A 24168-nucleotide genomic window follows, 5' to 3' on the forward strand; every position below is an offset into this window, starting at 1 on the left:
CCGGACCCCCCTGGCACCTGTGCAGGTGGCACGTAAAAAGCACCCACTACACTCGCAGAGTGGTTGGCGTTAGGAAGGGCATCCAGCCGTAGAAACACTGCCAGATCAGACTGGGCCTGATGCAGCCTTCCGGCTTCACAGACTCCAGTTGAACCGTCCAACCCATGCTAGCATGGAAAACAGACGTTAAATGATGATGATGATGATGATGATGATGAAATGGAATGCAACTAAATGAAAATTCTTATTTGTATGTTTTGTTTCTTTACTATTTATAATGTTTCTTTTTGTTTGTTGTAGAAAAAGGCAAAGGTAAATTTAAAACTGCCTGCTGCATCCCTTACTTTGTGATAGCGATGTTGGTGTTTGTCTGTTTCTGTATCTCTTTGTATCTTATCGTGAAGAACGGCACCAAGAACACGTCGATAAATGCAGCAACAATCACTCTGTTCAGTATAGTCGTCTTGTCTTTCATTATGAACATCCGTACGTGGGGACGCGCTTTGCTATCGCTGACTGTATCACAGAAGAAACGGGTCATTCGAGCTGCCGACCAACTCGATCTGCTGAAGATGGACGGGTTCATGCAGAAATTGAAGCACGAAGTTGATCTCATGAGTAAAATGGTCCTCTGCTTAGATTCATTCACTGGAACTCAAACCAGACTTGTAGTTATCGTCGACGGCCTCGACAGCTGTGAGCAGGGCAAAGTACTGAGTGTGCTGGACACAGTCAAGACTTTGTTCTCCGACGACAACTCTCCATTTATCACCATTCTAGCTGTCGATCCTCATATCATCATCAAAGGAATCGAGCAGAATCTTCGAGTGTCTGTTCTGGACTCCAATGTTCATGGTTACGACTACCTTAGAAACATTGTACATTTACCATTCTTCCTACAGAGTCAGGGATTACGGATCCAGAAAAGGGACTCACTACTTTTCAGCTCATTCAGTACGGCTGATTACGCAGATTCTCCAGGAAAACTTAAGGTAATTCTTCATCTGGTTTCACAATTTTGGTTTTCTTTGTTGGAATGAGTGTGTATGTGTCTAAGTAAGGAACTAGCAGGAGTTAATGGCTGTGTGAAGGATCAGGCAATGCATGAGGGCAACAGTGGCTTTAACAATGCTCTCTTTACAGAAATGGTGTTATGAACAATATTATGTATGTATGTATATAACTAAATATATTCTGACAATAAATACATATATACAAACACACTCACACACACACACACATATATATGGCGATTTTTTTCCTCTGTCTTCCCTTCTCGGGATCTTTCCTTCTCCTATGTTTCCGACGAAAAGCTCCACTCGAAACATTAAACCCTCCTTCTTCCCTTCTTTCCTGAGCTTCCAATAATACTTTATTTGTTCCACGTCCTCGCGTTGCTGTGTTTTTTTGTGTTTTCTTGTTTGGATTAACTATATATATACATATATATATATATATATATATATATATATATATATATACATATGAGGGTGTGCTGAAAAGTTCCTGGCTCTGGGTAAAAGAAAATACAGGAGGAATTGGTTATGATTTTATTCAACATAATCCTCTCTCAGATTCACACACAAATTGCAGCAGTCCTTCAGTTTTTCTAAGCCCTTCAAAAGAACTCAGAAAGTTGCACCTCCAACCAGGCCTTTCACAATACCCTTAAAACCAGGAACTTTTCAGCACCTCCTTGTGTGTGTGTGTGGTGTGTGTGTGTGTGTGTATTCTTTATTTGTGAATTAAGGCTACCATTGGTTTTATGTTAAGAAGAGTGGGAAAAATACATGTGTGTGTGTATGTAAATAAATCTATAAATATGTAAAATAAGTAAAAAAAATCTATTTCTCCACTAATTGATGAATAAATGTCTGAATTTATAAACCTATCATACTCCACACTTGCTTTGTACAACATTATTTAAATTCTATCATTCCTCTTTTTTGGTGTGCAGCATCAGGAACCAGCAGAATCAAAACTGAAGAAGCTCAAACAATGGCGTACAGCCAGTCTCCAACTGTCCAACACAACCACCTCAACTTTTGATCTTTCACACACTTTGGTTAAAAATGATTACTTCAGTGATATCAACCCTCGAAGCATGCGACGCTTATTAAACATCGTTGCAGTTACAGGTGAGCATCTGGTGCTGTGGTGGCTAGAATGACTCTCGTCAAGGGAAGAACAAATGTGCTTTAACTCTTTAGCATTTAAACTAGCAGTATATGTATCTACCTAAATATTCTACCTGTTTTATATTCAACCTGGCCAGATCTGGCCTCTCACACTTACCCTACAATATCATTCTAAAAATCAACAGATAGGTGTAGGAGCAGCTATGTGGTAAGTAGCTTGCTTACCAACCACATGGTTCTGGGTTCAGTCCCACTGCATGGCACCTTGGGCAAGTGTCTTCTACTATAGCCTTGGGCCAACCAAAGCTTTGTGAGTGGATTTGGTAGACGGAAACTGAAAGAAGCCCATCGTATATATGTATATATATATGTGTGTGCGTGTATGTTTGTGTGTCTGTCCCCCTAGCATTGTTTGACAACCGATGCTGGTGTGTTTACGTCCCCGTCACTTAGCGGTTCGGCAAAAGAGACCGATAGAATAAGTACTGGGCTTACAAAAGAATAAGTCCCGGGGTCGAGTTGCTCGATTAAAGGCGGTGCTCCAGCATGGCCGCAGTCAAATGACTGAAACAAGTAAAAGAGTAAAGAGATAGGTGTAGGAGCAGCTATGTGGTAAGTATCTTGCTTACCAACCACATGGTTCTGGGTTCAGTCCCACTGCATGGCACCTTGGGCAAGTGTCTTCTACTATAGCCTCGGGCCAACCAAAGCTTTGTGAGTGGATTTGGTAGACGGAAACTGAAAGAAGCCCATCGTATATATGTATATATATGTAAGTGTGTGTATATGTTTGTGTGTCTGTGTTTGTCCCCCCAATATCACTTGACAACCGATGCTGGTATGTTTACATCCCCGTAACTTAGCGATTCGGCTAAAGATATTGATAGAATAAGTACTAGGCTTACAAAGAATAAGTCCTGGGGTGGATTTGCTCGACTAAAGGCAGTGCTCCAGCATGGCCACAGTCAAATGACTGAAACAAGTAAAAGAATAAAAAGAAAAGAAAGATACCTCATAAAAATCTGAAAGCTCTAAGACAATGCAAGATTAATTCAAAACAAAGGGAATAAAGAAAAATTACTTTTGACAGAATAATCTGAATGCTAAAGGGGTCAATAGAAAGCTGTGTAGTTCTGTCGGTGTGTAGTCCTAGGTCTTGACTCCTCGGGTTGGTTTCTATGGTGCTTCAGTGACTAAAATCACAACATTCTCTGGAGTTACTTATTTACAGTCAAGTGGACTTGAACAATGTGAAATGAAGTGTCTTGCTCAAGAACACATCACACTGCCAGTCTGGGAATTGAAACCACGACCTAATGATTGTGAGTACAACACCCTAACCATTTGTGCCACACCCCATATATATATATATATATGTGTGTGTGTGTGTGTATGTGTGTGTATATATATATATATATATATATATATATATATGTATATGTATATATATGTATGTATATATATATACACACACTGCGTAAAGAAGTTTGAACTGCTTCCCTTGTGAGTAATCCAGTACCTTAATCTTACAATTCCTGTGTCTCGTTATCCTGTCTTCTCTCATTTACTTCCAGATCAATATTTGTAATTAATTAGTAGCTTATATTTTTTATTAGCTTATATTGTTTGTATATATATATACATACATATATGTATGTATATATATATTCACACATATATATATATATATATATACACATACATATATATATGTATGTATATATATATACACACACACACACACACAGAGGGTTGGTCAAAAGTCACCTGACAGTAAATCAAAACCATTTCATTCCAAGATTTATGTTTAACAAGTGAATGAATTTAATAAAAGCATCTAAATATGAAATATCGTGAAAATTGTTCAAACTGAATTCCTTCATGAGCGACAAATTTTTCCATTTGAGTCAACACAGAATTACAGATAGTATTTATGGAAGTTTCATGTAGTGTCAGGTGACTTTTGACTATGAGTGTCCAGTTGCTCAGTCAGCTGGACAGTAACATAATCAACAACATAATAATAATAAACTTATTGTGTACAGTGGAGGTGCAATGGCCCAGTGGTTAGGGCAGCGGACTCGCGGTCCTAGGATCACGGTTTCCATTCCCAGACTGGGCGTTGTGAGTGTTTATTGAGCGAAAACACCTAGAGCTCCATGTGGTGCTGAACCCTGCTGTACTCTTTCACCACAACTTTCCCTCACTCTTTCTTCCTGTTTCTGTTGTACCTTGTATTTCAAAGGGCCGGCCTTGTCACACTCTGTGGAGTGCTCAGCCACTTGCACGTTAATTTCACAAGTAGGCTGTTCCATTGATCAGATCAACTGGAACCCTCGTCGTCGCAACCGAGAGAGTGCTAGTCTCAATTATGTACAGTGTTCAGGTGCACCACAACTCGTTAGAAAAAGTAGCCAAAAGAGCATGGGCAATAGACAGAATATGCACTGGAGGTGAGTAGTGAATTAACCATTTAAAAGGAAAGGGACATCAGGTGTATTGTTGGCGAATTTTAGGAAGCATGGCAACACTAGCAACTGTCTCAGAAACACTGACAACAAAGGTGACACATTTAACAACCCCTTAGCAACATTAAACAACACATTGGCAACAGCATCTGCAGTGCTTTAACAATGGCACATAAATAACCGTAACACCTTAACTGCATTAACTACAATCATTTTCTATTGGTTTCCAGCTGTTTCTAAAGAACTGAAATATTGAACTTTCTTCTCTTCCAATACAGGACGTCTTCTCCGAGCATATGGTATAGAATTTAGTTGGTACCGCCTTGCCGCATGGATCAATTTGGTGGAACAGTGGCCTTATCATGCCTCATGGGTAATTCTAGAGTTTGAAGATACAGAAAACATGGACGACTCAACAACATTGATTTCTATTTACAAAAAGTAAGTAATTGATGTGTAGGCTATAATTCTGTATTTAACTGTGTCAAGATAGGAAGAAATATTTTAAGCCGCATCATTTCTCGTTGTGAAGGCACATAGCTTAGTGGTGAGGTTATTAAGCTTACGATCATATAGTCATGAGTTCAATTCCCAGTGACGTGTTATGTCCTTGAGCAAGGCTCTTTATTTCACGTTGCTCCAGTCCACTCAGCTGGCAAAAATGAGAAGTACCTGTATTTCAAAAGGGCCAGCCTTGTCGCACTCTGTGTCATGCTGTATCTCCCTGAGAAGTACATTAAGGGTACGCGTGTCTGTAGAGTGCTCAGCCACTTGCACATTAATTTCATAAGCAAGCTGTTCCATTGATCTGATCAACTGGAACCCTTGTCATAACCGACAGGGTGCCAGTTTATGTCCCATCAAACTGCTCCTCCTCTTTTGTCCACCACTCACTACATTCACTTCTGCCCCTTACTTACCCCCTCCTGATCTGCTGCCTGTATCACCCAGCTCTGGGTTAATCATTGAGCAAAATAAGCACATGTTTTGGGCATGAAGGCAGAGGTGGGGGCACATCACAGAAATGGTAAAAGGTCTACGGCACAAAAGAAATCACTTTAAATTTGCTAAAATAATATTCAGCATGTACCAGAAGTTTGAACTGCTCCCCTTGTGAGTAATCCAGTACCTTAATCTTACAATTCCTGTGTCTCATTATCCTCTCTTCTTTCATTTACTTCCAGATCAATATTTGTAATTAGTAGCTTATATTTTTTATTAGCTTATATTGTTTTCTGTCTTCCTCAGAGTTGCAAACAAAATTCCAACATCCCGTGACATTGATCCTCTACTTGAAATTGACAAAGATGTCCGGAAACTGGAGGTTTTTCTTGCTAATTCCAATCGAAACCAACCAATTTTGAATGTTGGGGATCTGAAGAAATTCTTGCCATGTACCATTAATTTAGACCCTTACTTAAGAAAACTTATTCGAGGTTTGTACTGATCTGTCTTTATCATATAACATGTTGTAGTCCTTGTAGTTATCTTGTCACACAGACATATAGAAGATGTGGCTAATTGGCTTACAAAAAAATATTTAAATTATTCAGAGCATTAAATCACTTCGCTATTCTCTGCGAATGCCAAGGTAATTAATGGAAAAAGTTCTGTCAGCTTAGAATTATTTTTATACAGATGTGCCTGAGATGATTTTTGTTGGAGCAACTGTTTTTACTGTTGGGTACCCTTTCTGCTGTAATCCATTGGATTGTGAACTTGAAGTAGTCCTTGATTTGTCTGTCAAGAAATTGGAACAAATGGAGTGTGGTGCTTTATTCATGGGCTTAACACAATAGCATGGAAGCATCACATTGTGGTAACTTCCAAAAGATCAACTGCATCACGGCAACTTCCAGTGTCACTGATTTCTAACTATTCATCTCTTTCAACAACATCTTAACTGTACAACCATTGTGCTGTATATTTCAATATATAAACTCAATCTCAGTGGGAAACATCATCAGTTTTTATGGTCTCAGTACATCAGCTTTTGTATCAGTCTCTGGTTTTATAAGCAAAACTTAATGGATGAAAAAACTAAACATTTCTTAACCCTTTTGTTACCATATTTCTGTTGAGATGCTCTGTGTTTCCTCCAATTAATTTTAAATTTAACAAAGAATTTAGTAAAATATAAATCAACTTACCCACTCCCGTGAAATTGCTGGCCTTGTGCCAAAATATGAAATCATTTTTTCTAGCCTTATCTACTTCAAGTTCCACCATTAAAAATATGAAATATTGAACTTTTTTAAGGATTTATATTTTGTTTATATTTCAGAAACTAAAAAAAATATGGATCTTCAACGATCTGAATATTCTTATAATTCCATTTATCCTGTAATACCTTCCGGCCCTTCACCAGCACCGTCATTAATTGGTCCTCGGGGAGATGGAGACCTTGGTCTGCGAGGTTTATATCCTACTGTCTTACCTTCCTCAGCATCAAATCGTTTCATGGCGCCATGTAATCAACCTATTCCAATGCCTCATCCTACCATGTTTACAACCTCATCTGGTTCATATCTAATATCACAGCCAGCAGCCCCGCACCAGATACCACGTCCACATCAATTGACGATTCCACCAATATTGCCAAAGGTTAGAACAACTTTTTTTTCATTCATAACAAAGAATTTGTTAGTTTCAGAGGGTGTTGGTACCGGCCTAGTTACAGAGCAAAAGGGTGAAACCAGACTATTTCTCTATTTCAATAGCAGAAGGTAATACAGGATGTAGTTAGAAATATCTCATGAATATTTTGGTAAAGAATAATAATAATAATAATAATAAGATAGGCGCAGGAGTGGCTGTGTGGTAAGTAGCTTGCTTACCAACCACAAGGTTCCGGGTTCAGTCCCACTGCGTGACGCCTTGGGCAAGTGTCTTCTACTATAGCCTCGGGCCAACCAAAACCTTGTGAGTGGATTTGGTAGACAGAAACTGAAAGAAGCCCATCATATATATATAGACTACACTCACGGAGTGGTTGGCGTTAGGAAGGGCATCCAGCTGTAGAAACACTGCCAGATAAGACTGGAGCCTGGTACAGCCTTCTGGCTTCCCAGATCCCCGGTCGAACCGTCCAACCCATGCTAGCATGGAGAACGGACGTTAAACGATGATGATGATGATGTATGTGTGTATATGTTTTGGTGTCTGTGTTTGTCCCCCCCAACATCACTTTTTGGCAAAAAAGACCGATAGAATAAGTACTAAGCTTACAAAGAATAAGTCCTGGGGTCGATTTGCTCGACTAAAGGCAGTGCTCCAGCATGGCCACAGTCAACTGACTGATACAAGTAAAAGAGTAATAATAATAATAATAATAATAATGATAATAACACCAAGAACATCCATTGTTGTCCACAATGACCAAGGACATTGCATGGAAGAAAACAGGTCACGATATGTCCGGCAATGGCCAATTAATCCACTGTGTGTTCAGAAGGTCAGACAGTGGTGGTCTGTTGGGACTGAAGGCAACAAGATGGCTCTGGACTTGCACAGCTCACATTTTCTTTATGCTTCTGTGATCCTGTTCTGGCACTTCTGTTGATGCAACCTCACCTGACAAGGTGGTCTTCTGCTTGCGTTTCCCAGGTGCCAAGGTTGGTCTCAAAGCTCTTCAGTGAGGCTTTAAGTGTATCCTTGAATAGAAAGGACTGCAGCGGTCCTTTATATTTTATTAATTAGTACTTTTAATAAGAATAACGAACTGAAGACAATTAGTGTTTCTATAGAATTACAAAGCTGAGTTTCATCCAAATCAAGTGTAACAATGACAGCGTTATTTGTCATCCATTTACTGCAAGATTGAAACTTACCATCTTAGAATTTCATTTAGACCAACCCAGAGGAAGATGTGGCTGTGTGGGTAAGAAGCCTGCTTTCCAACCGTAAGGTCTTGGGTTCAGATCCACTGTGCAGCACTTTGGATGTCTTCCACTATAGCTCAAGGCCAAACAAAGTACATCATGTGTGTGTATGTATGTGTGTGTGTGTGTGTGGTGTGTGTGTGTGTGTTTGCCACCCACAGGGGTTTCACAATTGGTGTTTGCTTGTTTACATCCCCATAACTTAACAGATTAGCAAAAGTCACCAATAGAATAAGTACCGGGCTTAAAAAAAGAAATATGTACTGGGATCAATGTGTTCAAGTAAACCCTTCAAAGCAGTGCCCCAACATGGCCACAGTCACATGACTGAAACAAGTAAAAGAAGATAATGATTCAAAAACAATGACTCCATTAACCCTTTTGTTACCATTATTTCTGTTGAGATACTCTGTGTTTCTTTCAATTACTTAAAATATAACAAAGAATTTAGTAAAATAACTTAGTTATCATTCAGCTAGTGTTAGGAACATAAATTGTGACTAAGGTTTTGTGGAAGATTTTAATTCAGAACTTTTGAAAACAAGACATTTATACTCAGAGCCAGAGGAGTTTCAGGTGAATTGTTATCAAAAGGGTTAAACTTTTAAGACTTACAATAAGCTGACCATGAAATAACAGCAGAAAATGTTTTGGGGTTAAATTGATCAAGTGCTATTCCAGGAAGGAATTATATGCAAATATAGATATTTTCCAAAAAAAATGTCCCACATATGACAAATAATAAAACCTTAGTGAAATAAAACACCCGTTTATTTATCATATTTTACAATGAGAAGTAAGTTGAAGAGACAACTGTTGATCTTTTTTTTTTATGTAAGTGTTTGTCCTAACAAATGTTTTGTATTTCTCTTTGTCAGTCACAGAAGAGGATCAGCAGTTACAGTGTGCAGGATGTTTGCAACCTTCTCTCCAAAATTCAAGGTATTAAAGAAGAAAACCTCATCACTTACTCCAAATTGGTAGAAACTAACAACATTAGTGGCCTTGTGCTTCTCTGCTGTGATTTCGATGAACTAAAATGTGTCATGTGTATGCGATTCGGAGACTGGCAGTTGTTTCGAGCTATGGTTCAGGAATTACGAGATCAGGAAGTTGCTCAACTTTTGAGCCCTAATTATCGATCAAACGCTGCAGAAACTCCTTCTTCAAGCCGGAACAATCATTTTTCACAAATGAAATCCAAACCCAGTGACCCTCATTTGTCACGTAACCAAGATTCAGATTCCATCTTAGAATGTCCGTTAGAAGAGCAATACGAGCAGGAAACTTCGAGCAGTCTCCTGTCTCCGATCCAACCGAAACGTTTAAATAGTATTTACGCCCAGATGGACATGGAATGTGGTATGTTAAGGGAAGTAATTGAAGATTTTACAGAGACTGTAATGGATGATAGCAAAAATGAAATGGATGTTTCATCTGAGGTGTCCATCCATACACAAGATTCAAAGTATCCGTTGGCACACTGTGCTCTTGATATCGATACAGAATTGGATGACTTGAAGACAGACTCTCTGGCTGTGACAAGCAGTTTCTACTTAGAAGATACTGATGAATCCCTTGATCAAACGGACTCAGCTCCTCTCTTACAACAAGCCTCAAGTGACGACATTTTTGCTTCCGTCACATTGATCCCCGCTAGTCGTTCCCTTGGACAGTTAAACACCCATACTTTTGGTGAATCTGGTTTGAAATTACCCCATTCTAAAGAAGTACCATCCGATCTTGTGTGTAACCGTCCTGTGGTGATGAAGATAGCTGAGTATACAGACTCTACAGATCCTAATGCTGTCCCTACAATGATATCCATGCAAGACTTGCAACCACAGTCCACTTCTGACCAATCTAGTTTTATCCAATTTGTCCAAGATTCTAAATCAAGATCTGTACAAAACACAAACGCAAAAAGACGATCCGGTTCGGGTGTAATTGATATTGAAGATCACGAAATGCTATAGATGTATCTGGTGATATCACACAGTTCAAATAATATTCGCAGTATTTTATAATTCCTGTGGAAATCTTTAACTGGAGATTGTTGCTAAAGCAACAACAATTAGGAAAAGAACTATCAGAAGTTAATTATTTTCAACTTCTAATTAAAATTGGGAAAGGGTAATGTAAAACATTGGAAATATAAATAAATGATTCCAATTGAATTTAACTACATTTTATTGTTGTTGTCGTTTATTAATTTAACCCTCAGAACTCCAGCGGCCCCTATTTCGGTCGCCAGCCACAGCTACAACTACCCTGGCGGTCACCTTATTGGTCAGTATTTTCTTCATTGGAAAACCAGATAGTAACTGCTGGTTCAACTAGCACCACAAGTGTCAGTATTGGCAAAAAAAAAAGGGTTCAGTCCCACTGCATGGCACCTTAAGCAAGTGTCTTCTGCTGTAGCCTCAGGCCGACCAAACCCTTGTGAGTGGATTTGGTAGACAGAAACTGAAAGAAGCCCGTCATACATATGTATGTATATATATATATAATATATATATATATATATATATATATTATATATATATATATATATATATAGAAACTCTGCCAAATCAAGATTGGAGCCTGGTGCAGCCATCTGTTCGCCAGCCCTCAGTCAAAATCATCCAACCCATGCTAGCATGTAAAGCGGACGTTAAACGATGATGATGATGATATATATGCGTGTGTGTGTGTGTGTTTGTCTGTTTGTCCCCCCCAACATCACTTGACAACCAATCTTGGTGTGTTTACATCCCCGTAACTTAGCGGTTCGGCAAAAAGAGACTGATAGAATAAGTACTAGGCTTACAAAGAATAAGTCCTGGGGGTCGATTTGCTCGACTAAAGGCGATGCCCCAGCATGGCCACAGTCAAATGACTGAAACAAGTAAAAGAGTAAGTAGTAAGGACAGTGTTGCCCTCTAGTTAGCATTTTATTTCAATATTAGAGACAAAAAACACATTTTAGTGACACTGAAACAATATTAGGTGGGAAATCATTTTGGGGGGGGGGGGGCTCTTTTACCCAGGGAACCTGGGGTGAGAGAACTGAGGACAATGGGTATCTAGGGTTCAAAGGGTTAAAAATGCCGAAACAGCATCCTTCAACTGCTGGGTATTCAGGTAACACTCTTGTGAAACTCTCCCCTTGATAATAGAAAATTAAAACAATATTTACAGGTGGTGACAAGATTTTCGGACCACCCTGTACGAGGCTTCCAAAAAAAAAGGTGTACTAAGGTTGATTCATTTGACTAAGAATTCTTCAAAGCAGTGCCCCAGCATGGTCACAGAGGGTGATAGAATAAGTTCTTGGCTTTCAGAAAAAAAAAATGGTAATTACTGGAATCGATTCACTTGACTAAAATTCTTCAAGGTGCTGCCCCAGCATGGCCAAAGCCTAATGACTGAAACAAGTAAAAGAGAGAAGATAAAAAAAAAAATAGATATAGGTGCAGGCGTGGCTGTGTGGTAAGTAACTTGCTTCCCAATCACATGGTTCCAGGTTCAGTCCCACTATGTGGCATCTTAGGCAAGTGTCTTGTACTATAGCCTTGGGCCAACCAAAGCCTTGTGAGTGGATCTGGTAGACAGAAACTGTAAGAAGGCGGCACGCTGGCAGAAACGTTAGCATGCCAGGCGAAATGCTTAGCAGTATTTCATCTGCCATTTCGTTCTGAGTTCAAATTCCACTGAGGTTGACTTTGCCTTTCATCCTTTCGGGGTCAATAAATTAAGTACCAGCTATGCACTGGTGTCAATGTAATTGACTTAATCTCCTTGTCTGTCCTTGTTTGTCCCCTCTATGTTTAGCCTCTTGCGGGCAATAAAGAAATAAGAAACTGTAAGAAGCCTGTCGTATTATCATCATCATCATCATCGTTTAACGTCTGTTCTCCATGCTAGCATGGGTTGGACAGTTCGACCGGGAATCTGGGAAGCCAGAAGGCTGCACCAGGCTCCAGTCTGATCTGGCAGTGTTTCTACAGCTGGATGCCCTTCCTAACGCCAACCACTCCGTGAGTGTAGTGGGTGCTTTTTACGTGCCACTGGCACAGGTGCCAGGCAAGGCTGGCAACGGCCATGATCGGATTGGTGCATTTTACATGCCACCGGCATGGAAGCCAGTCTAGGTGGTGCTGGCATCGGCCACGTTCGGATGGTGCTTTTTACATGCCACCGGCACAGGGATCACAACTGCAGTTTCCAATGATTTTTGATCTTGGTGTACTTGACTCAATGGATCTCCTCAGGCACAGGATCGAAACGGCGTTTCTTTACTTGCCACCTGCTAAGCATTTCGCCTGGCATGCTAACGTTTCTGCCAGCGTGCCGCCTTCTTACAGTTTCTGTCTACCAGATCCACTCACAAGGCTTTGGTTGGCCCAAGGCTATAGTACAAGACACTTGCCTAAGATGCCACATAGTGGGACTGAACATAGTGCACAGGAGTCAGTCCAGCGGCCCTGGCAACTGCCGGGTGCCAGTCATAGGATTAGTTCAATTTCGATTCCGATTTCACTTGCCCCAACAGGTCTTTGCAAGCAGAGTTTAGTGTCCAATGAAGGTAGGTTGGCATGGGTGGCTGTCATCAGATAAGGTTCGATTTCGATTTCGCTTGCCTCAACAGGTCTTCGTGTGTCCAAGGGAGGAAAGGCATGCATAAGTGGGCTGGCTGGGATGGACTCACTTATTTCTTTATTGTCCACAGGGGGCTAAACACAGAGGGGACAAACGAGGACAGGCAAAGGGATTAAGTCGATTGCATTTACCCTGAAAGGATGAAAGGCAAAGTCGACCATGGCAGAATTTGAACTCAGAATATAACTACGGATGAAATGCCACTAAGCATTTTGCCCGGTGTGCTTAACGATTCTGTATGAGTGTGTGTGTGTCCCCACCATCACTTGACAACTGATTTACATCCCTGTAACTTAGCGGTTTGGCAAAAAGGAATTGATAGAATAAGTACTAGGCTTACAGAGAATAAGTCCTGGGATTGATTTATTTGACTAAAGGCGGTGCTCCAGCAAGGCCGCAGTCAGATGACTGAAGCAAATAAAAGAATACCATAGTTGCTAAGGGTGATAAAGTTCTTTGTTGTGTGACAAATGAGGAACCAGTTGGAATGTAGAAAGGTGTTTGAGTAGTTTTGTATCAAAACGCCTTTGAAGGATGCAAAGAAAATATATCCAAATGGCTAACAAGGAAACACTCCCTGTCAGAGTATTTAAGTTCTTGGCAGGGAATTCCAATTTAGAAGGTGTAAGTTTTAGTATTTTACTTATTATTGATCTTCAGTGGCTGTGTGGTAAGTAGCTTGCTTACCACCCACATGGTTCCAGGTTCGTTCCCACTGCATGGCACCTTGGACAAGTGTCTTCTACGATAGCCTCGGGCTGACCAAAGCCTTGTGAGTGGATTTGGTAGACAGAAACTGAAAGAAGCCCATCGTATATATGTGTGTGTGTGTATATATATATATATATATATATGTTTGTGTGTCTGTGTTTATCCCTCCAATATCGCTTGACAACCGATGTTGGTGTGTTAACGTCCCCATGACTTAGCGCTTTGGCAAAAGAGACCGATAGAATAAGTACTGAGCTTCCAAAGAAGGAATTGATAAAATAAGTACTAGGCTTCCAAAGAATAAGTCCTGGGGTTGATTTGCTCGACTAAAGGCAATGCTCCAGCATGGCCACAGTCAAATGACTGAAACAAGTAAAAGAGAAAAGAGAGAATCACTTGGTGATGATGAGTTTATTAACCCTTAAACTAACAGCAAGGGATTGCAAGAATGTCTGTGCCAAATGGTCAAAAAAACAAAAAATACTTCTTTTCCCTAAGGATAATTTTTTAATACTTATTTTTGCTTTAAATAACTACAAAAACTATAATGATTTTTAGTCTCTCACACTATAAAATTTTCAATCTCATTATAATAAAGTGTCATAAAATATTCACTTTCCTTTGTTGATGGCAGTATCCATGTAAAATATTTGAAACCGAGCAAGGTCGTTGCCCATGCCGCTGGACTGGCTCCTGTGCAGGTGGCACATAAAAAGCACCCTTTGAGCGTGCCCATTGCCAGTACCGCCTGACTGGGCCTCGTGCCTGTGGCACGTAAAAGCACCCACTACACTCTCGGAGTGGTTGGCATTAGGAAGGGCATCCAGCTGTAGAAAGTCTGCCAGATCAAGATTGGAGCCTGGTGCAGCCATCTGGTTCGCCAGTCCTTAGTCATATCATCCAACCCATGCTAGCAAGGAAAGCGGATGTTAAACGACGATTATGTTGATGATGATGATCAATGTCTGCTCTTCTCTAATGAAATATTAATTGATGATATTCACCATTTAAGAGTTAAATAAACATTTGTTAAATATGTGCCTTATTCATTTGAGGTTTTTCATAAGGATATTATCATACAATAGACAGAAATACTGTTAAATGAAAATGAATGCTAACAGTTAATATTTGTCTTGATACAACCATTGACATTAATGCTATCAGCTTAGTTACTATTGCACAATATGGCAGTGAGCTGGCAGAGGCATTAGCATACTGGACAAAATGCTGCTAAGCATTTTTTTTTCATTTATTTATGCGCCCTTTTCAAGCCTAGCCAGGCTCATGGGCCCGGTTTCCCAGTTTCTATGGCATATGTGTCCCCCCCCACCAGTTGGACAGGATACCAGTCCATTGCAGCGTTACTCAAGAAACAAGAAGAAAGAGTGAGAGAAAGTTGGGGTGAAAGAGTACAACAGGGGTCGCCACCCCCCACCACCCTGAAGGAGCCTCGTGGAGCTTTAGGTATTTTCGCTCAATAAACACACACAACGCCCGGTCTGGGAATCGAAACCGCGATCCTCCAACCTCAAGTCCGCTGCCTTAACCACTGGGCCATTGCGCCTCCACTTAGCAGAATTTTGCCCATCTTTATATTCTGAGTTCAAATTCCACCAGTCAACTTAGCCTTTTGTCCTTTCAGGGTCAATAAAATAGGTACATCAACTGTACCTTTCCAAACTCCACCCGTCTAACACCTGTGGTCGTATTTACAAAGTCAGAAAACAGCACAGCTCCCATGACTTTAGGAAACATTTTTTCACGCTGAGAGTTGCTGAAGCATGGAACAAAGTCGGAGCACTGCATCCTTCAAAACTTCCATGCTTTCTGAGATTCGCCAACACTACACCTGATTTTCTCCCCTCCATACACACACAAGCATGTATCTGACTCATACATTGTTCGCTTTCCAGACATTTTTACATTGCTGCATGTACTTTGTGTGCACTTTCTGACAAGTTGTGGTGCACCTGAGCACTGTATACAATAATTTCATTATTATTATTATTATACCTGCTTCCCTCCAAATTTCAGACTTTCAGCCTATAATAGAAAGGATTGATGCACAATACCTTAACAGAGATTTTATTCATGAGGAGTTGATCAAGTCAGGAGAAGACAAGTGAATGCTTTGTGTAAATGTTTCATCATTCAAAGACAGATATGTGAAAATCGTTTCCATTATTAAATGCTGGTTCTGTAAAGCAGTTTATAGAAGCTGTCGATTATCATTTTGTTATTCATCAGAAAGTATTCTATGCACCAAAGTAATTATCAAAGATGTTAATGATGTTATCAAGAGTCATGAAAAAATCAAGTTGATACTTGCCAGGGCTTTGCACAGACAAGAATTTACTTTTAAATACAACTGAATCAGCGTGAAACGATTTATTGATGATGTACAATAAATGAGTCATGGTCAAGTAGTTGAAAGATCTGTTGACTGTTTAAGTAAAATCAAGCAATTTTCAAGTTGGTATCTACGTCATTAATATATGCAACAAACAACAGGGGTCCAAGAACAGGTCCCCTTAATACACCAGATGTCATCTCATAATCTCATAGGGTGAAGAATGCTGTCCTACGACCATAACTACCTCTTTTCGACTGAGAATGAAGAACTTCACCCAGATATAAAGATCATCTTTTACACCCATTGTATAGAGTTTTTCTGTAAATCGTTTCTGTGGAGACAGAATTGAAAGTTTTAACAAAGTCAAGATAGGTAAACATCCACCTATGGGCCACCATCAGTGATTCAGGTGATGTCTTCAAGAAACATGACGAGTGAGCTACAACAGCTGGAATTAGGGATAAATCCCAACTGTGAGGGACAAATATGGCTGTGAGTGGTCCCAGAAGTCCCAGGACTCCATCAGTTTACTGATGCGGCTAGTGAGACTGAGTGGACGGTTGTTTACAGGGTATGTGTGATCACCCTTTATGAACAGAGGAATGACACTACAATTTTCCACTGCTCTGGGGTAACACAGATGTTAAGGTAGAATCGGAAGAAGGATAAAAACTGGTGCAAAAGGAAGAACCTGCTGAGTTTTAGAAACAGATAAATAACATCATTAAGACAAAGAGAGACATAGTTGCGTTTATTCTTGAGGTGGCATCACTGCAGCATTGCAGGTGTAAATTTCACAGGTGTTATAGAATTTGATGTTAAAAGTGATGAAGATAGTATATTTGGATTTTCAACAGTGAAAAATGCCAACAAAGCAACAATAAGTTGTGTGCATTCTTTGGGATCATCCGTAATCCGACCTGTGTAGGGATTGCAAAAAGGGTCAACTGGAGAGTGAGGTCTCTGCTTTGAATGTGTTTGAAAATTTTCAAGTTATATTTTATTAAAACTTTTAATTTTATAGATACATAGATAGGTGCAGGAGTGGCAATGTTGTAAGTACCACTTAAAATACTTGATCATGGGTTCAGTCCCACTGCGTAGCACCTTGGGCAAGTATCTTCTACTATAGCCTTGGGCTGACCAAAGCCTTGTGAGTGGATTTGGTAGACAGAAATTGGAAGAAGCCCATCGTATATATGCATATATATATATGTATGTGTGTGTGTGTGTAAATCATTGTGTGTCTGTGTTTGTCCCCACCAACATCAATTGACAACCGATGCTGGTGTGTTTGTGTCCCCATAACTTAGCAGTTCGGCAAAAGAGACCGATAGAATAAGCACTAGGCTTATAAAAATAAGTCCTGGGGCGATTTGCTCAACAAAAGGTGGCGCTCCAGCATGGCCACAGTCAAATGACTGAAACAAGTAAAAGAGTAACAATTACACCACACACTCCCATGTCCAACACATATACATGTATCAAGGAAACAATGTTGTGTTTTTCTTTAGTTATGACCAACAAACATAAACTTCCAACTTTATTACAAATATTAAGCTCTACAATTTCTAATCATCACTCCTTGTAAACATATGCTTTTAACAGGGTATAAGACATTTTGGCACTGCCTGTTTGGTATCACTGATTTGACACTGACTTATTTGATATTAGATGATACAGTTCTATATTTAAAAGATGAGGAATTATTTACATTATTTACATTTGATGGATATTTGTCCTCAACGTTTCGGCTGATATACCCTCCAGCCTTCATCAGGTGTCTTGGGGAAATTTCGAACCTTGGTTCTCATTCCTAAGGTATTTTTCGATGTTATCATTATTATTATTATTATTATTATTAATTAATTAATTAATTATTATTCAGGTCACTGCCTGGAATCAAACTCGGAATCTTGGGGTTAGTAGCCTGTGCTCTTAACCATTATGCCATATGTGTCGAAAAATACCTTAGGAATGAGAATTCAGGTTCGAAATTTCCCCAATACACCTGATGAAGGCTGGAGGGTATATCAGCCAAAACGTTGTGTTAACAGCAAACAAGATTAGGACAAATATCTGTCAAATGTAAATAATATAAATAATGTTGATATTTGATATTTTAATGTTTCTCTAGTTCCTATTCTCTCTCTCTTTTGATGCATGTAGCTTATGTAGTTTGCAATGCAATAATAAATGGTAGAAGACTGTTGGTTTCAGATGCCTGTCTCTATAGCAGTAGTATTTTCCAGTGTTCCAATGTGGGTTGTTGGGAGTTCCAATGAGTAGTTGTTGGGAGAAGAGACTAAAGTATTTTCTAGCTCTGAAGTGGAAAGCCTGCCTTTGTGATGCAGTTTTGGCTGTTGAAGATGTATTTGCTAAGAGAGATCATCAGTGATGGTGTGAAGCCTAGCACTTATAGCAACATCATTGGAGGTTCTAGTTAAATGCATTTTTATCCCAACCCACCCCTTTTTTTGGTACCTCGGAGTGGTTACTACACTCTCGGAGTGGTTACTACACTCTCAGAGTGGTTGGCGTTAGGAAGGGCATCCAGCTGTAGAAACTCTACCCGATCAAGATTGGAGCCTGGTGCAGCCATCTGGTTCGCCAGCCCTCAGTCAAATCGTCCAACCCATGCTAGCATGGAAAGCGGACGTTAAACGATGATGATGATGATGTAGTGATTATATCTTTGTACTGTTAAAAGAAACAAGATCGGCACAACTGCATTGGAGAATGGATATGAGATTCCTGTTCATGGAATCCATGCAAATTTGGTGTAATGTGGATTAGTTGCTTGTGGGTGATGCTTGGAAGGTTAACAAAAAGAAAGAAGAGTGGTGTAATTGGTGAAGCAGTAGGCATTGATGGAGATGATGGCAAAATAGTTCATTGGTGTATAAGGAGAAAACTGAACCTTGAGACACACCACAGAATATGGGTCAAAAAGAGACACACAAACGCACATATATGATAACAGCTGTCCACTAACGACTGAGAAAGATCATCACTGACCACTAAGAATACTTTACACTTGTGGCTCCTCCACTGGTGACTAATGAGTCCAGCTCTTGACAGATGTTCCCATCCACAGCTGCTACAGGTGGAACGCATAGAAGAGGGGGAGCTAACCGAAGGCAGAGAAAGAGGATGATTGGTGGAAAATCATTGTGAGAAGGAATGAAAATGAGAAATGTATCATCATCATCATCCTCATCATCATCATCGTTTAACGTCCGTTCTCCATGTTAACATGGGTTGGATGGTTCGACCGAGGTCTGGGAAGCCAGGAGGCTGCGCCAGGCTCCAGTCTGATCTGGGAGTGTTTCTACAGCTGGATGCCTATGTTAACAGGAAATGGTTCAAGGAGGAGAAGGAGGCAACTGGTAATGCAAAGATGGGGTGGAGGGCACATGTCCTGATTTGGCTCTCAAGTGACTACAAAAGCCAAGTAGTGCTATAGTTAGGAGAGTGATAGAGGGATGGGTGTTAGGAGGAAGAGATGTTGGGGATGCTTACTGGAGCAGGTTAAGTGCAGAGGCAGGGCCCAGCATGTACAGGCATAAACAAAATACTCTGAGGGACCTCATTTTCATTGTAACATATGGATCTTCTCAAGCACAGTGAATCACCAGTCATCTCGGTCCTTTGTCATCTTTTCCATGAAGCTCAACATCTTGAGATCCACTATTTCATCCCACGTCTTCCTCGTCTTCCACAAGTTCTATCCACTTTTTAAGTGACAAGCGCTTCTTTATGCAGCTGTTTTCATGACCAAACCACAACAGTCTTGCACACTATTTGATTCTTCTTGTGACTAATTTTTCTATCCGCAGATTTGCATGTTGTCAAACATACACACTGATGTTGCACATCCAACAGAGTATACCAGCTTCACTCCTCTCTAATTTTTGATGTCTTCTGCATTCAGGGCTCACATCTCAATACCATGTAGCATTGCACTTTGAACACAAACATCATACAATCTGCTTTTCACTGAGAGACTTTTTGTTGCCAACAGAGCAAATAACTTTCTACTTTCTCCACCCTATTCTCATTCTAGCAACTATCATAACATCAAATTCTGCCAAGGTAGACTTTTGCCTTTCATCCTTTCGGGGTCAATAAATTAAGTAACCAGTTGCATACTGGGGTCGATCTATTCGACTGACCCCCCTCCCCAAAAATTTCGGGCCTTGTGCCTAGAGTAGAAAAGTATACTTTCATAACATCCTCTTCCACTGCTAATTAGGCCACCAAGATAACAGAAACTATCTGCTACTTCTAGGAAACCTCTTGGGCATTCCAAAAAGTCTGAGCGCCACTGGGGTGACTGTCCATCAATCCCAGCCCACAGTCACCCCTATGGTGATCAGATCTCGATCTGAGTACCACTGGGGTGACTGTCCATCTCATGTGTTCTCAGTGTTTACTGCTCCTACACATCTTCTGCATACAAAGACTACTTTTTCTGTTAACCTTCTTGGGATTCCACTGCACCTTGCATTGTGGACACTGTATGGAATTCCTGCCTTCACCATTCCTTACATATCAAGCAGGACTATTTACCTAATAGGAAGAAAGTCCTATCCAATTTCTTACTGAATAAAATTTTGGTGTTTGCTTATTCAATTTAAAGGTACTTTGATTCAAGGTTTTGCTTCCACACCTGGAATTTCTTTTCTAATTCTACTATATAGATTCCACTATGAGAAGAAGGTCAACAGCACATAGTGACTCCCAAGTGCAACCAGTCTTAAATTCCTCAGTCATGGCCTGTAGAACTCTGAGAAATAAAAGGAGATTAAAAACTGAACTGTAATGAACTCCTGCTTGTACTCTAAATTCTACACTGTACTCGTAGCTAACTCTCACCTTAGCACCCCAGTACATGGCTTATATGGCTCTCACAAGCCATTTGCCTACCCCTGGTTTCCTCTGGAACCACCAAATCACTGAGCGAGAACCTCTGTCAAAGGTTTTCTGCAGATCGACAAACGCCAAGTACAATGGCTTTCTTTAAACTAAAAACTTCTCCTGCAGTTGTCTTACTAAGCAGATGCCATCAGTCGTACTTCTTCCTAACACAAAACCAAACTGTCATCTAACCTAATTCTGTTCCTAATTAACTAGACTGTAATTCTCTCCACAATTTTCATGACCCTGTTCAGCAATTTGATACCTCTTTAATTACTTTTATCTAAGGGTCCTTTGTAACAGCTGGCTATAATGCTTCTACGGCAGTCGTCAGGTAGCAACATTGTAATCAGCTGTTACACACACAGGTAGACATATATTTATAATACAGAGTTATTTCCCTTGGCTTACATATTTCTCTCTCTTAGTTCTGTGTATTTGGCAAAAATTCAGGAGAGAAATTTTAACAAATAAATCGTCCCTTTTCAAATATGACCCCAAGGAATGAAAATTATAATATCTAAAACCTTTCTTTCCTTCTGAATATTATACGGAGGAGAGATATTTAATTAAAAAATCACTAAAATATGCTCTTCTCTCTTTCTCCCTATCATCATTGCCCGTTTCTCTCATTCTTATTCATTTTATTCGTTCCATCTCCAATTTTTACTCCCTACTTTTCTTTTTCAGCATCCATTTCTATTTCTCAACCCTACGTGGCTTTCTATCTTCACCTTCACCTTCCCCCCCCCAATTATACACTCTCTCTCCTTCGTTCTACCTTTATCTTCCTCTTCCCCCCACTTACACCCTCTTCCTTTCTCTCTCACCAAGCGACCATCAATTGACAGTGTATTTGTCTCCCACGTCCACAGCAGCCACAATCCTTGTTATTTCCTATGAAACTGCTCTATTTGCTGGCCATTACGTTTACACGGCTACGTTTGCTGCAACACTGCATTCTGTCTCTCACACATATTTTCTCTCTCTCTCTCTCTCTCTCTCAACCAATGATATAATATTGTCAGAGAAAGAGAGAGAGAGAGGGGGTGAGTGAAAAGAACTTAGTTTACAAAAACTGATAGACACATAGACACAAGGAAATATTCATAAAGGAATCTAAGCATTCAGCAAATTGGCCTGAAAGGAGGAGGAGGAAATGAAAAGATGATTAAAATGTGTATGATTGTAGAATGGAGATTTCCTAAAGGCTATATAAGAAGTAATACAAGACAACAGAAATCTCATCTAGATTTAATACATAAGTAGGGTAGATAAATAATTAAGAAGCTTTATATGGTATGTACAGAAATAAGAGAGGCAGCACCATTCGTGACCTTTGTCAGTCATCCCTGGTTGGTGAGATTGCCGCAGATGATGTTCAATTTGAACTTTTGTAAGTCAACACTCATTAGAAAAGCTTTGGGAAGGGATGGATTCCAAGGGTTTTGTAGCAGTGGAGAAGAATGACTGTGTAAAGTGTTTTGTGAAGGGTTGGAAGAATGGGATACAATAGGGATAATAAAGTGGAGGGAAAACAGATGAATCACTTGAGCCTTGATAGATAGGGAAATACTCCTTACTAGTTCAAAGGAGCAGAAAGTAACTGGTATTCCATTGGTTATGACGATGGGGGTTCCAGTTGAAACAATCAATGGAACAGCCTGCTTGCGAAATTAATGTGACAGTGGCAGAATACTCCGCAGACATGTGTACCCTTAACATAGTTCTTAGGGAGATTCAGCGTGTACAAAATGGGACAAGGCTGGCCCTTTGAAATATGAGTACTATTCGTTTTTGCTAGCTGAGTGGACTGGAGCAACATAAAATAAAATGTCTTGCTCAAGGATACAATGTGCCACCAAGAATCGAACTCATGACCTTACAATCCTGAGCCAAATGCTCTAACCATTAAGCCATGTGCCTTCACAAGTAGAAGTAACAATATTTGTGTGCTAATGGCTGCTGTGTCTTGATGAAGGAATTAATTGAATGTCCTTTGTCTTTTTTGGATCTCGGATGTTTCTAGTGACACCATCACAAATTATATAATATTTGTGCATTTTAAAATGTTAGCAATTGATTAATGTTGAATTCTTTTCTGACCTTGAATGTCCTAGTTTTTGTGATGAAGTTTTGGCAGTGCTATTCTACATGGGAGAGTTGTCACAAATATGAGCAATGAGGCCGAGCATTTATAAAGGCTTTGAGGCTTTGATGCATGGTGAAGGTCCAGGTGAAATGAAGTTTCCTTTGATATATGTGTGTGATGAGAATATTCTGATACTGTTGATGGGAGTTTAAATTGTTATGTCTCAATTGCAGAATACGTTTTTGAGGTCTCTCTGATCGTGGAAGCAGAGAGTTTGGTGTGACGTGTAACCATAAATGTGGCCGTATATTTTCTACACTGGAATATTTGTGTTTAGAAATAGCAATAAATAAATATGCAGAAAGAAAAAATATAAGAGACAAGAGATATAACCAAGCTTCACAGTACACTGATATAGGTGGTGTAGCTAAATCTTTTGGGGGGGCAATCTGTTGTAACAGTTTGATAGGTAATTGTAATTCTAAACAAAGAGCTGACAGACAGTGGAGCTACTTGCTGGACAAGATAGGTCATGTTTAAAATCCTAGATGATGTTAAGAGCAATAAAACTATTTTCAAACCATTGGTGACAGATAATATCAAGTCTCTAGTAGATCTGATGATAGAATATTGACAGAGATTCAACATAACAAAAGTGATGGTTGTTTTTCGGTTCCTGTTACCTTCTGAGATTTGGGAAGTGAAAGCAAGACAAGGAGAGAAAGATTGAAGAATAATGTGAAGATAGGAGGCAACTCTGATGTATAATTGCTTTTTGTTTTAAGGCTACCAGAAGGAACATCAAGATAGGTCACTTAGTTTCTATAAAGTTTTTTCGGCTTATTCATATGCTCAATTATTCTGTAATGTTATCCTAGGTAAACTAATGTCACACCCGAATGTTCAAGTTATATTCTGGGTTAACTAATGTCCTGTCCCACTGTTCTACAACATTCCACTT

At 39.8% G+C, this 24168-nt stretch overlaps 1 protein-coding gene across 1 annotated transcript in view; it reads left to right on the forward strand.

The window, feature by feature from the left end:
• Nucleotides 1-10674, forward strand: part of LOC115218356 (kinase D-interacting substrate of 220 kDa) — a 59943-nt gene extending 49269 nt beyond the window's left edge. Inside the window, exons 18-23 of the mRNA XM_029788120.2 lie at nucleotides 301-992; nucleotides 1958-2138; nucleotides 4885-5047; nucleotides 5855-6042; nucleotides 6891-7210; nucleotides 9366-10674. Coding sequence (XP_029643980.1) covers nucleotides 301-992; nucleotides 1958-2138; nucleotides 4885-5047; nucleotides 5855-6042; nucleotides 6891-7210; nucleotides 9366-10463 — 2642 coding nt within the window. The 3' untranslated portion in view covers nucleotides 10464-10674. The remainder of the gene's footprint in view (nucleotides 1-300; nucleotides 993-1957; nucleotides 2139-4884; nucleotides 5048-5854; nucleotides 6043-6890; nucleotides 7211-9365) is intronic.
• Nucleotides 10675-24168: the final 13494 nt, after the last annotated feature.

Source organism: Octopus sinensis, linkage group LG13, assembly GCF_006345805.1.
Source record: "Octopus sinensis linkage group LG13, ASM634580v1, whole genome shotgun sequence".
In the NCBI taxonomy this organism is placed as follows: Eukaryota; Metazoa; Mollusca; class Cephalopoda; order Octopoda; family Octopodidae; genus Octopus; species Octopus sinensis.